We start from the raw sequence: 14,081 nt of genomic DNA, 5'->3' as shown, positions 1-14,081 counted from the left end.
TTTCATAATTTAAAACATGTTGAGCCATATTGTTAGGTACTGAGATGGTGCCTAATAAGAACTTAAACCTCTTGAGTTATTTTGATGGTGTTTAGAGAGACAGGAAAGTAATTAATTATTTTCATTGTGAGCCTAGCTTTTATGGCCGAGTCATTTCTCCAGCCCTTATTTTGAAATGTGATTATTCACCAGGAAACCCATAATTATCTGCTCGCTCTCGCGCTCGCTCTCTCTCTCTCTCTCTCTCTCTCTCTCTCTCTCTCTCTATCTATCTATCTATCTATCTAGTCAGTCAACTGCTCAATCTATCTATTGAGATAGAGTTTTGTTATTCAACTCTGGATGGCCTGGAACTCACTGTAGACCAGGGTGGCCTCAAACTCATTTCATTCATTTGAATTCTTTCACCTGCTTCTTCTACCCAAGTGCTAAGATTATAGACATATACCCCCACAGCTGGCTGCATAATAAGTTCATTTTAAAGTTTTTTTCTATATTTTAGCTGTATAATTTAACTCCTAAAATATGGAGTTGATATTTGTTTCATATAATTGTCTTGAGCATTTGTGTTTGTACAGATAGGTATGGTGATGTTTATTGTGGGTTGGTTATGTACAGAAGTACATTTTGTATAATTTTATCATAGTAACTGTGTAAATACTCTTAGTAATTTTAGTTTTATAGATGAGGAAATGATTTTTGAAGGATTAGTTTATCCATTAGTACTTACTATACTGCTAGTTACTGATTGGTATTTTTATCCCTAACTCGGAAGTAACTTGCCAGTATGGTATAGCGCCCCCAGGTGGTCAGCAATAATAAAAATAGATCTCTTATCTAACAGATTACTCAAATGAAACCTGAAACTTAATAGTATGGTAGGTCTTTCTTTGTTTTTTGTTTTTTCGAGACACAAGATTTCTTGTAAAAGCTCTGGCTGTCCTGGAACTTGCTTTGTAGACCAGGCTGGCCTCAAACTCACAGAGATTTGCCTGCTTCTGCCTCCCAAGTGCTGGGATAATAGGCATGAGCCACTGTGCCCAGCTCTTTATTTTTTCTCTTGTGGTATTTTTTGAGTGACAAGGTGTCCTAAGTGGAAAAATCCTACACAATACAATCATATGAGAGGATGTTGTCAGAATATAGATTCACTGAAAATATAGGCAGGGTATGATGGCAAACATGGTTATAGTCCAGTACTCAAGATGCTCAAGCAGGAAGATCACAAGTCTAAGGCCAGTCTTGCCTGCTTAGTGAGGCCCTGTCTCAGGAACAAATGAATTGAATGAATGAGTTTATGAAACATGAATAAATTTGGTATTACTTGCTTTCTGTCCTTAAGACATCTTTATGTGTATGCAAATATTCTGATACCTTTGGCACCAAAAAATTTGGACAAGAACTACCTTAATTAGAACTGTAATGTGTATTGATTATTTTGTTTTGTTCATTTTGACAACATCTTACTTTGTAGCCCAGACTGGACTAGAACCCATGATGTAGCTCAAAACTGACTTCAAACTTACAGTGATTCTCATGTCTGTGCGTGAGGGATGGGATTGATGTTTAGTGTAAGATCTAGTTTAAATAAGCACATTGTGTTCTGGTTCACGGAGTCACACTTAAAGAGTTCTCTCTGTTCTCTTCTCATAGTGATTTCTCAGTGTTAGCAAGGTTTCATGAAGGTAAACTCAGTGTCATACATTACATGCGCTTAGAAACCAAAAAAAAAAAAAAAAAAAAAAAACTCTTTTGTAGGGGATTAAAGAGACTGGCTGACCTCTAGAGTTTATTAGTTCTTGTGTGCAGCAGTTACTTAGTACCTCTTTGGTTACTATTTCCATTTCTTCTGTGTACAGGCAAAAAGGATCTTTTTTAGTGTCATATAAGTCTATAAACATTCACATTGTCATATTCTTCTTTTTTTTTTTTTTTTTTTTTTTTTTTTTTTTTTTTTTTTTTTTTTTTTTTTTTTTTTTTTTTTTGGATTTTTGAGACAGGGTTTCTCCGAAGCTTTTGGTTCCTGTCCTGGAACTAGCTCTTGTAGACCAGGCTGGCCTCGAACTCACAGAGATCCACCTGCCTCTGTCTCCCGAGTGTTGGGATTAAAGGCCTGCGCCACCACCGCCCGGCTGTCATATTCTTTTAATGATAAAAAATTGTACTGGCTAGTACATCCTTGTTTTATAGTTAAGAAAAACTTCAGTTGCTTGTTGGCAAGGTCATAAGTTTATTGGAAGCTTATTTATCCCCCTGTGTTCATAGTAAATACAGAGGTATTCTTGTTGTCTTTTAAAAATTAGATGCCTAGAAGGTAAAGACAAATAAATCTCAGAAGTACTGAACAATTTAACGAAAACTAAAGATTAACCACCCTTTAAAAACATACACAGTCTTTAAAACTTTTATATTTGTTTTATGCATATAAGTATTTTGTCTGCATGTGTGTCTGTGCACCACATGTGTGCCTAGTGCCTGAAACTGGAAGAAGACTTCAGATCCTCTGGGACTGGAGTTATCGTTATGAGCTGCCATATAGGTGCTAGAAAATCTAGTCTGACTCTTCCGGATGAGCAGCCAGTGCTCTTAACTGCTGAGCCGTCTTTTCAGCCCCTAAACACGTTTTGGAATATTCTCTGAATTGTCTATTAATATACTGGCTTCTTTTTCTTTTTTGTTTCTAATTTTTTGTCCCACTGAGTCTCCAGGCACTGATAGAGTTGCATTCTTTTTCCTGCACGTACATGTACACTGTAGGCATTCAGTGCTTGTGGTTGACAGTTGTGAGCTGCCATGTGGACTCTCTTCCACAAGAACAGCCATGTCTCTAGCTTCTTACCTGTAGATTTTTTTTTTTTAAGATTATTGTGTCATGTCTATCAACTTGTAACTTCTGTGCCTGTTTCCTCCTCCTTAGAATAATAGTTCTGTCCCATCAGGCCATTCCATTAGGTTTCCAAATTCAAACTTGGGAGTACTTACTTTACTTCTACAGTTTTTATTACTTTTTCACAATTACTTGGCTACACTTCCAGGTTTTCACTTCATGTACAGTATGAAAGGTCTTTTGGTTTTTAGTTCTGGTAACACTGTCATAAAATAGAGTGAGCACAACACTGTAGTTTTGCCACTTAGTTTAAGTACCTTTTAGTAGTTTCAGTTCCTAATAAAGCTCACAGAACAGATGGAGCATATAGTTTGTCTTTCAGTGTTATATTTTTATGTATGTGTGTGCACATGTGTACTTTAAGCCAAAGAACAAGTTTTGTGTTAATTTGTTGTTTTAAATTTTGATGTATTGTGCGTGTCTGTCTGTCTGTCTGTGCCATAGCATGTGTTCTGGAAATGAAAATCAAATTGCAAAGTTTGTGTGGTAACCACCTTCACCTGCTGAGCCATGTAGTTGGCCACATGCTTATTGTGAGGTCCTTTCCATGATTATATTAGATGATTTTATGCTTAAATCTCAGTAATATTTTGAGTTCATAGCCCTGCTGTTCTGTAGATTTTCAAGGCCTCTTTTGAACTTTAGGTCATCAGATGCATTTTGGTTAGTAAATCTTTTGTAACTACTATATTTCTAATGTTGATCATCCTGTGCTTTTAAATCCTGCTGATCTTAGATGGACCATTTGCATTCTTCTTGGTTTTCTTTTGAGAGAGAGAGTCTCTCACTATGTAGCTTTGACTGAAACTCAAATCTGGCTTCCTCTTTGAGTGTGGAGATCAAGTAGCATATGCCACTTATGCCTTAGTCTAGGATGTTAAAGACAACAACAGTGGTCTTTTTTATTTTTTTTTATGTCATTTTTATAGGTTTTTTTTTAGTTTTTCATTTATTGATTACTTTGGGTTACTTTAATGTGTAGAAATGTAAAGATAGAATAATTAAAATTTTCTTTGATTCCTAATTTGTATTTATAACTCTTGTCTAGATAATAGTATTTTGAACTGTAGAATAGACTTTTAACATTGTTTTCTTTTTCTTTTTCTTTTCTTTTGTTTGTTTGTTTTTAGTTGCAACTACTGGCCCTTCAGTATATTATAGTCAGTCACCAGCATATAATTCCCAGTATCTTCTCAGACCAGCAGCTAATGTTACTCCCACAAAGGTAATAAAGGAAAAACTTGTATATTTATAACTACATTTTAAATGTTTAGGTTTCTTTTAAAGAAAATGAAAGGCGTAAGTAGTTCAGTATTGGAAATTATGTGATCTTCATAATACAGGAATTTCTTATTTTTGTATTTTAGAAGTAAGTTGAAACATTTGAAATATGTTAAATATAGGAAGATTGCAAGTTTTAGCCTTTGTGTCTTTCTATTTCGGTTGGAATAGGGCAAGTATATTCTTGTGTTGCTAATCTGCTGTATTGCCATCCTGTTGACTCAAGCAGTAATTGAAAATGAAGACTTGAAGGACAGAGAGCTGGGGGTGCATTTAGACCCCTCTTCTACTTATTGTGACCTTGGGCAAGTTTTTTTTAACTTCTGTACCTCTTAGGGAATACCTATTTTAAAATGAAAATTATACTACAGTTAATACAGGTTTTGAGTATCCTAAAATGAGATAAAATGTTTAGAATAAAGCCCAGTTGGTACAGTGAATTTTAGTCATAATTACCACTGCTAATTAAGATCATTTGGTAAGTGTTTAGTGACTGAAGAAGCTATTTGTAAGTGTAGATGTTTAAGACATCTTATTAGTACATGCCAAGTAAATATACAGGTGTCTTTGTAGCACCGTTGGTGTACCTTGTTCTTCTGTGTACATTGGTGCTATTGCTGAATAATACTCATAATTTCAGGTTTATAAGAGTTGATTTATATGTAGCTTTTCATATGGTTATGGTTATCTTTATATGGTCTTATGGTTAATGTATAAAATATTTTAATTTTTTCTTTTAGGGACCAGTTTATGGCATGAATAGGCTTCCACCCCAGCAGCATATTTACGCCTATCCACAGCAGATGCATTCACAACAGATGCATACACCACCAGTGCAGAATTCATCGGCTTGTATGTTCTCTCAGGAGATGTATGGTCCTCCCTTGCGGTTTGAGTCTCCTGCAACAGGAATTCTATCACCCAGGGGTGATGATTACTTTAATTATAATGTTCAACAGACAAGCACAAATCCACCGTTGCCAGAACCAGGGTATTTCACAAAACCTCCCCTTGTAGCTCATGCTTCAAGGCCAGCAGAATCAAAGGTTATGGAATTTGGAAAAACCAATTTTGTTCAGCCCGTGCCGGGTGAAGTAATAAGGCCACCTCTGACAACACCAGCACATACAGCACAGCCAACTCCCTTTAAGTTTAACTCAAACTTTAAGTCAAATGACGGTGACTTCACATTTTCATCACCACAGGCTGTAACACAGCCTCCTTCAACAGCTTATAGTAATAGTGAAAGTCTTTTGGGTCTTCTGACTTCAGATAAACCTTTGCAAGGAGATGGCTATAGTGGACCAAAATCAATTTCTGGTCAAACTATTGGGTCTCGAAATTCATTTAATTTTGGGAGCAAGAATGTGTCTGGAATGACACTTGCAGAAAACATGGGCCAAAACCAGCAGAAGAATTCTGGTTTTCGTCGAAGTGATGATATGTTTACTTTTCACGGTCCAGGAAAATCTATATTTGCACCCCCTGCTTCAGAGCTGGCAAATAAGAGTCATGAGACAGATGGAGGAAGCGCTCATGGGGATGAGGATGATGATGGCCCTCACTTTGAGCCTGTGGTTCCTCTTCCTGACAAGATAGAAGTAAAAACCGGTGAGGAAGATGAAGAAGAATTCTTTTGCAATCGTGCAAAATTGTTCCGTTTTGATGGTGAATCTAAAGAATGGAAGGAGCGTGGGATAGGCAATGTAAAAATATTAAGACATAAAACGTCTGGTAAAATTCGCCTTCTGATGAGACGAGAGCAAGTATTAAAGATCTGTGCAAATCATTACATTAGTCCGGATATGAAGCTGACACCCAATGCTGGCTCAGATCGATCTTTTGTATGGCACGCCCTTGATTATGCAGACGAGTTACCAAAACCAGAGCAGCTTGCAATTAGATTCAAAACTCCTGAGGAAGCAGCACTATTTAAGTGTAAATTTGAAGAAGCCCAGAAGATTTTAAAAGCCTCAGGAACAAATGTGTCTACAGCACCAAACCATACTATCAGAATTGTAAAAGAACCTGCAGCTCATGATAACAAGGATATTTGCAAATCGGATGGTGGAAACTTGAATTTTGAATTTCAGATTGTAAAGAAGGAAGGGTCTTGGTGGCATTGTAACAGCTGCTCATTTAAGAATGCTGCAACTGCTAAGAAATGTGTATCATGCCAAAATATAAACTCAGCTAATAATAAAGAGCTCCTTGGTCCACCATTAGTTGAAAATGGCTTTGCTCCTAAAACTGGCCCAGAAAATGCTCAAGATCGATTTGCAGTGATGACTCCGAATAAGGAAGGTCATTGGGATTGCAGTGTTTGTTTAGTAAGAAACGAGCCCACTATATCTAGGTGCATTGCATGTCAGAATACAAAATCAGCTAACAAAAATGGATCTTCTTTTGTTCAGACTTCTTTCAAATTTGGGCAGGGAGACCTTCCCAAGTCTGTTGACAGTGATTTCAGATCTGTTTTTTCTAAAAAGGAAGGAGAGTGGGATTGCGATATATGCCTGGTCCGAAATGAAGGAAGCTCTACAAAATGTGTTGCTTGTCAGAATCCAGGAAAACAGGCTGTGTCTACTGTTTCATCACCTGCCTCTTTTAAGGCCAGTACTTCGGATATAAGTAAACCTCCAAAGGGTGGGTTCGAGGACATGTTTGCTAAGAAAGAAGGACAATGGGATTGTAGTTCGTGCTTGGTGAGAAATGAAGCAAATGCTGTAAAGTGTGTTGCTTGCCAGAATCCTGCTAAGACAAGTCCAGCTGCCGCCTCTTTCAAGTTTGGTTCTTCAGAGATGAGTAAGGCTCCCAGGAGTGGATTTGAGGGTATGTTCACCAAGAAGGAAGGACAATGGGATTGCAGCCAGTGTTTAGTCCGAAATGAAGCAAGTGCTGCTCAGTGTATTGCTTGTCAGAATCCAAATAAACAGAATCAGCCTACATCTGTTATCCCAACTTCTGCCTCTTCAGAGACAAGCAAATCTCCAAAAAGTGGATTTGAAGGATTGTTTACCAAAAAAGAAGGACAGTGGGAGTGCAGTGTTTGTTCTGTACAAAATGAGAGCTCTTCTCTAAAATGTGTGGCTTGTGATGCCTCCAAGCCAACTCATAAGTCTGTTGTAGAATCTTCTTCAGCTTTCACAGTGGGCTCAAAATCACAGTTAAATGAATCTGCAGGAAGTCAAGTGGGAACAGAATTTAAAAGTAACTTTCCAGAAAAAAATTTCAAATTTGGCATTACAGAGCAGAAATTTAAATTTGGGCATGCGGATCAAGAAAAAACATCTTCCTTTGCCTTTCAGGGTTCTTCTAACACAGAATTTAAGTCAATCAAGGACGGGTTTAGTTTTTCCATTCCTGTGTCTGCTGATGGGTTTAAATTTGGCATTCAGGAAAAAGGGAATGAAGAGAAGAAGAGTGAAAAACACCCTGAAAGTGATACTGGGTTCCGAGCTCATGATGTTAGTGGTCAGAAGAATGGCAGTGGTGTGATCTTTGGTCAGACAAGCAGCACTTTCACCTTTGCAGATCTTGCAAATTCAACTTCAAGAGAAGGGTTTCAGTTTGGCAAGAAAGACCCTAATTTCAAGGGATTTTCAGGTGCGGGAGAAAAACTATTCTCATCACAAAGTGGCAAAGTGGCTGAGAAAGCTAACACGTCTTCGGATCCCGAGAAAGATGATGATGCCTACAAGACCGAGGACAGTGATGACATCCATTTTGAGCCAGTGGTGCAGATGCCTGAAAAAGTAGAGCTTGTAACAGGAGAAGAAGATGAAAAAGTTTTGTATTCACAGAGGGTGAAATTATTTAGATTTGATGCTGAGATTAGTCAGTGGAAAGAAAGGGGTTTGGGGAACTTAAAAATTCTCAAGAATGAAGTCAATGGTAAACTAAGAATGCTGATGAGAAGAGAACAAGTACTGAAAGTCTGCGCCAACCATTGGATAACCACCACCATGAACCTCAAGCCTCTCTCGGGCTCCGACAGAGCGTGGATGTGGCTAGCTAGTGACTTTTCAGATGGTGATGCTAAACTGGAACAGCTGGCTGCAAAGTTTAAAACACCAGAGCTAGCCGAAGAGTTCAAGCAGAAATTTGAGGAGTGTCAGCGGCTTCTCTTAGACATCCCACTTCAGACTCCCCATAAGCTTGTGGATACCGGCAGGGCTGCTGAGTTAATACAGAGAGCTGAGGAGATGAAGACTGGGCTGAAAGACTTCAAAACGTTTTTGACAAATGATCAAGTAAAGGTCACCGATGAAGAGAACACAAATTCAGGTGCCGATGCTTCCAGTGCTTCAGACACAACAGTGAAGCAAAATCCTGAACACACTGGGCCTACCTTAGAATGGGACAACTATGACTTGCGGGAAGATGCCTTGGACGACAGCGTCAGCAGCAGCTCAGTTCATGCTTCTCCGTTGGCAAGCAGCCCTGTACGGAAAAACCTCTTCCGTTTCGGTGAGTCAACTACAGGATTTAACTTCAGTTTTAAATCTGCTTTGAGTCCATCTAAGTCTCCTGCCAAATTGAACCAGAGTGGAGCTTCAGTCGGTACTGATGAAGAATCTGATGTTACTCAAGAAGAAGAGAGAGATGGACAGTACTTTGAGCCTGTTGTACCCTTACCTGATCTAGTTGAAGTATCCAGCGGTGAGGAAAATGAACAGGTTGTTTTTAGTCACAGAGCAAAGCTCTACAGATATGATAAAGATGCTGGTCAGTGGAAAGAAAGAGGCATTGGCGATATAAAGATTCTACAAAATTATGATAATAAGCAAGTTCGCATAGTGATGAGACGGGACCAAGTATTAAAACTTTGTGCCAATCACAGAATAACTCCAGATATGACTTTGCAAAATATGAAAGGGACAGAAAGAGTGTGGGTATGGACTGCATGTGATTTTGCAGATGGAGAAAGAAAAATAGAACATTTAGCTGTTCGTTTTAAACTACAGGATGTTGCAGATTCATTTAAGAAAATTTTTGATGAAGCAAAAACAGCCCAAGAAAAAGACTGTTTGCTAACACCTCATGCTTCTCATCTGAGCACTCCTCGAGAATCGCCGTGTGGCAAAATTGCTGTAGCCATTTTAGAAGAGACCACAAGAGAAAGGACTGATGTAACTCAGGGAGATGAGGTAGTAGACACAACTTCAGAAGCTGGAGAAACATCTAGCACTTCTGAAACAACACCAAAAGCAGTGGTTTCTCCTCCAAAGTTTGTATTTGGCTCAGAGTCTGTTAAAAGCATTTTTAGTAGTGAAAAATCAAAGCCATTTGCATTTGGCAATAGTTCAGCCACTGGATCTTTGTTTGGATTTAGTTTTAATGCACCTTTGAAAAATAGCAGTAATGAAGTTACTTCAGTAGTTCAGAGTGGATCTGGAGGAAAGGTAGAACCTGACAAATGTGAGCCACCGACTGACATCAGACAGTCTTCAGATGGCAAAGTCAGAAATGTCGTTGCCTGTCCAAAGGAGGAGTCTTCACCTAGTTACACATTTAAAGCACCAGAAAAGGGTAAGTACGCAGTGTTTAGAGTTAAGCAGATTTTTTAAAATTTTTTTTAAATGATTTATTCTTATTTATGTCTGTATGAGGGTGTCAGATACTTTGATGTTACAGATGGTTGTGAGCTGCCATATGGGTGCTGGGAATTCGACCTGGGTCCTGGAAGAGCAGACAGTGCTCTTAACCATTGGGCCATTTCTCCAGTCCCCAGCAGATTTTTTAAAAGTGTGTGTCTTTGACTCTTCTTAGGAAACAAATATTTTAGTCGAAGTTGTGTCGTAAACACTAGTTAGTGAACATTTTGAAGTATTTTAATAGACAAGTCTAACCCCTAAGTAAGTTTGCCTGTGAGTATACAAACTAACAGATCATAAGAGATTTGTTTCAGTAACTTGAGAGGCATGTATCATAAAGCAGAGCCAAAGAAGCTAATCTAGTACAAAGACTCATGCACTTGATTCATGATTTTAAATGTTGATTCTTCAGTGTTTTGTTTTAAAATCAACTTAAAGCGTGTGTTATTGAGATGTTCCGTGTGTGTTATATGAGTTAGTATTGCCACCTCTTTTTAAATTAGCGAAGAAAGACCTTGGATATGTAAGACAACCAGATTGATATAAATTGAGGGTTCCGACTTCTTATGTATTTAGAGTCAGTTTGTTTCATAAGATATTAAAAAAATGAATATTCTTTATTTTCCTAGGATTTAATTTTAGCCTTTTTAAATCTAATCCCATGGCCTTTTGGACCAGCTTCCCTACCTCAGAACCTGAGAGCAAAGGTATAGATCTAGTATCTCCAGTATGAGGTGACTGGCAGCTGGTAGTCCTTAGCCAAGTACTTGTGGCTGTATGAACTGAAGTACTTAACACTGCGGTGTGCATGCTAAAGAATGCCATTTTACAAAGCTTACCTTTTGAGTAGGGCTGTAACAAACAACTTTCAAAATTACGTTTTAAAATGTACCTGGGTGCTATTTATGTTTTTTTGGTGCTCTCTTGGCTTCATCTTCAACTATGCTTAATGTCTGTGTGTTGTCTCTCTCTCTCTCTCTCTCTCTCTCTCTCTCTCTCTCTCTCTCTCTCTCTCTCTGCTTCACTGAACTTTTTTCTTTTCAACTCTGTTTAATGAAGAATCTGCTTTTCTAATCTTTGACTTTAGCCACTACTGTGTGACAGTATTCAGATAGGATGGCAGTAGAATGCATATAAAACATGTCTCTTTAGGGTTTAGAAACTGTGTTTGAAAGTAGACCTTGTTTTTACAGCTACCCTTCTGTAACTTGTGTTCCTTATGAAGTACAGATCATTTATAGATATGAGACACTTCTTGACTAGAACATTAAGCATATAGAATTTGTAGACGTTCATTAAGAGCAATTGAGAGAAATATGTCCAGTATACATCCTGACCTTGTAGGGGGTAGGTACTATCAGTTCTCTAAAGTAACAACATCCAGTAGAAATAAAATATGATCTGTGTCTAAATTTTTTTGTGAGCAGCATAGAAAATGAAACACTTGAAGAAATCGGTGGCATAAAAAAGTGATCTATTCAATTTAATATATATGTACAAAATATATCATCTTCTAATAAGGATTTAAAAGAAAGTGAAGATATTTTATAATTCTTTTTTATACCAAGCCATTAGAGTCCAGTGTGCACGTTCATACCTCTAGCACATGTTAGTTTAGTTTAATCACCTTTGAAGTGTTGGGAAGCCACATGTGCGTAGACTACCATATTGGACATGGTGGCTTTGGAGAATGTTTTCTCATAGTAGCTGGTACATGCATATTTCATGACTGGTTTAAGGCACTGGTTTATCAGTTCCTACAAGCTAGAGATTCTTAATATATCAGAAGAGACTTCATCTTCCTTTTTTCCTCTCCAAATTTTTGACCTTTCATCAGGTGGGAGTGGAATTAGGGGTGTTTTTAGTCACAGAAATTGTCTTGATACATAAAGTATGACTGAAGAATGATTGTTTAATTTTTATCTAATTCCACACGTAGAAATATGCACGGAATGGATACATGCTATCACCTGCCATCCTTTGTAGTTAGAAGTTGTTTGCTTTCTTTATAGGAGCTTAGAGAACTAATGCAGGTTGGCTCTGGGGCATACTAATTTTATGTTAGATAATCCTGGAGGTACTTCTTTTCAGTTGTAAATGCATGGATACTTTGCTGAATTACTGTTTAGTATATACTTTTTGTATTATAGTAATTGTAATTTCCAATGACTAGTAAAAGAATTTTAAAAACTTTTGTATTCTCTAAGAGTTTTTAATAGAACACTAAATCAGACTCCTAATTCTAATTCATGATCTGATTCACTTGATTTGTTCCAAAGTATGTGTTCTTATTTTATCACTGTGCTGTTTTAACTTATAGATAGGCTTCGGTTTTTTTTTTTTTTTTGATTTTTATTAGTCTGATTACTGTGTCTTATCAGTTGTTTTGACTTGGTTACAGCACAAGAGAAGAACAAACCTGCAGATCCTCCTTCAGATACTGATGTTCTCATTGTGTATGAACTCACTCCCACTCCTGAGCAAAGAGCCCTTGCAGACAAACTTCTGCTTCCTCCAACTTTCTTTTGTTATAAGAATAGGCCAGATTATGTTAGTGAAGAAGAGGAGGATGGTAAGTCTTTCATTAACTGAAAACGACTCCTGGTGACTTTAGGAATTGGGAGTATAGTTTAATTATTTAAAACCTGACTTTTTGCCAACATGGTAGTGCCTGCAATCCTAGCACTTGATAGGGTCAGGTTGGATGGCTGAGTTTCTATTCATGGGGAGTTTCAGGCTAGTGTGGGTTACAGAGTGAGATGACCTCTCAATAAAGAAAGAAAATGTAAGCAGAGTTTTAGAACTTAGACTACTATCCTTAGAGGTAGGTGTTTACTCCATGATTATAAAATACTCAGTGGGGAGAATAATCAGAAGAATGGCATTGGTTAAAGAAGCCCTTTAAAAAATGGTTATTGGCTGCCAGGCAGATGTTTTGAGGAAATTGGAAATAGTCATTATCCAGAAGTATTCAAAGTAGAAGAGGGAGACAGCAAACACCCTCAGAGTTCAGTGAGGTTATTAGGGCAGTCATAGAAACGTTACATTGTGAGGCCGGGTGACTGGGGTTGGGAGCTGTACTGCAATGATAGAATGTCCAAAGATGAGGGGCGCACACTGGAAACTCAAACAGGTAGGAAGTGAAGGTCTCTGATTGGCAAAACTGAGTGCTTTTGTGGATATAGAGTGAAAGGGAGTGTGAAGATCACGTCTAGGTTTGTGGCTAGGAAAACCTTGTACCTACTCAAATTCTCTTTCTCAATATAATGAATTGCATTTGAAGATGAAGATTTTGAAATGGCTGTCAAGAAACTTAATGGAAAACTCTATCTGGATGACTTAGAAAAATACCGACCGTTGGAAGAAAATTTAGCAGGTATGGTATGTTTATACAATTTTGATGTCCTATATTTTAAAGGTACCTCTTAGTCTTATAATATTTGTAATTGCCAGTTTTATTTATTATTAAAATAGTGCTCGTTTAAAATATTTAAAAAATAATACTAGTCAGAAACACTGATTAATTTTGGAATATATATTTTTATTAAATTATAATTATTTATTAAATTATTGCTCATTTAAAATATTTAAAAATAATACTAATCAGAAACAGATTAATTTTGGTATATATAATTATTATTTATTAAATTAGTGATCATTTAAAATATTTAAAAAATAATACGTGGCCATGGGCTGGCTTCATGAGCATTCATAGTCATGCTATGGAAGTCTTTAAATTGCTTTGAGAACCTGCAGACTGGCAGTCGGACTGGATTTCTGATTGTGTCTGCTTGTATTGTGTGTCTTTTCCAGATAATGACAAAGACTGTGTTATAGTTTGGGAAAAGAAGCCAACAGTTGAAGAGAGAGCAAAGGCAGACACTTTGAAGCTCCCACCTACGTTTTTCTGCGGAGTCTGCAGTGATACAGATGAGGACAATGGCAATGGGGAGGATTTTCAGTCAGAGCTTCAAAAGGTTCATGAAGCTCAGGTCAGACTGTCTGCATTGTTCTCTCAGGTCTCTGTAGATGGAGTACATTTTAAAATCTCAGTATCAAATGGTTATAATTGGCCTTGGCAAGCATATGTGTTCGATTACATAAACATAGAGCCATGTTACTATTCATGAATGAGAATACTTAAAATCACTAGGGTATCAAACCCAGATTAAACTACAGGCTTTAATATTGTATCAGTTAAAACATCACCAAGATTCTTTGTAGATATAAACAAATTGGTTTAAAATTTCTTAGCAGTTAAGTTATAGCTAGTATGAGTTTTTTTTTTCCCATTTTTCTTTTGCGAAAGTAAATTT

The 14,081-nt window shown here is 37.3% G+C and overlaps 1 protein-coding gene across 1 annotated transcript in view; it reads left to right on the top strand.

The window, feature by feature from the left end:
* The window catches only part of LOC126498931 (E3 SUMO-protein ligase RanBP2), a 67,434-nt gene that overhangs the window by 42,048 nt on the left and 11,305 nt on the right, over positions 1 to 14,081 (top strand). The window contains exons 19-23 of the mRNA XM_050137933.1: positions 4,018 to 4,112; positions 4,909 to 9,700; positions 12,167 to 12,337; positions 13,049 to 13,141; positions 13,579 to 13,757. Coding sequence (XP_049993890.1) covers positions 4,018 to 4,112; positions 4,909 to 9,700; positions 12,167 to 12,337; positions 13,049 to 13,141; positions 13,579 to 13,757 — 5,330 coding nt within the window. The remainder of the gene's footprint in view (positions 1 to 4,017; positions 4,113 to 4,908; positions 9,701 to 12,166; positions 12,338 to 13,048; positions 13,142 to 13,578; positions 13,758 to 14,081) is intronic.

Source organism: Alexandromys fortis, unplaced genomic scaffold (assembly GCF_014885135.2).
Source record: "Alexandromys fortis isolate MF-2015 unplaced genomic scaffold, M_Fortis_MF-2015_v1.1 scaffold_9, whole genome shotgun sequence".
NCBI lineage: Eukaryota > Metazoa > Chordata > Mammalia > Rodentia > Cricetidae > Alexandromys > Alexandromys fortis.
The sequence above is the reverse complement of the archived record's forward strand: the minus strand, read 5'-3'. Positions and strand labels throughout refer to the sequence as shown.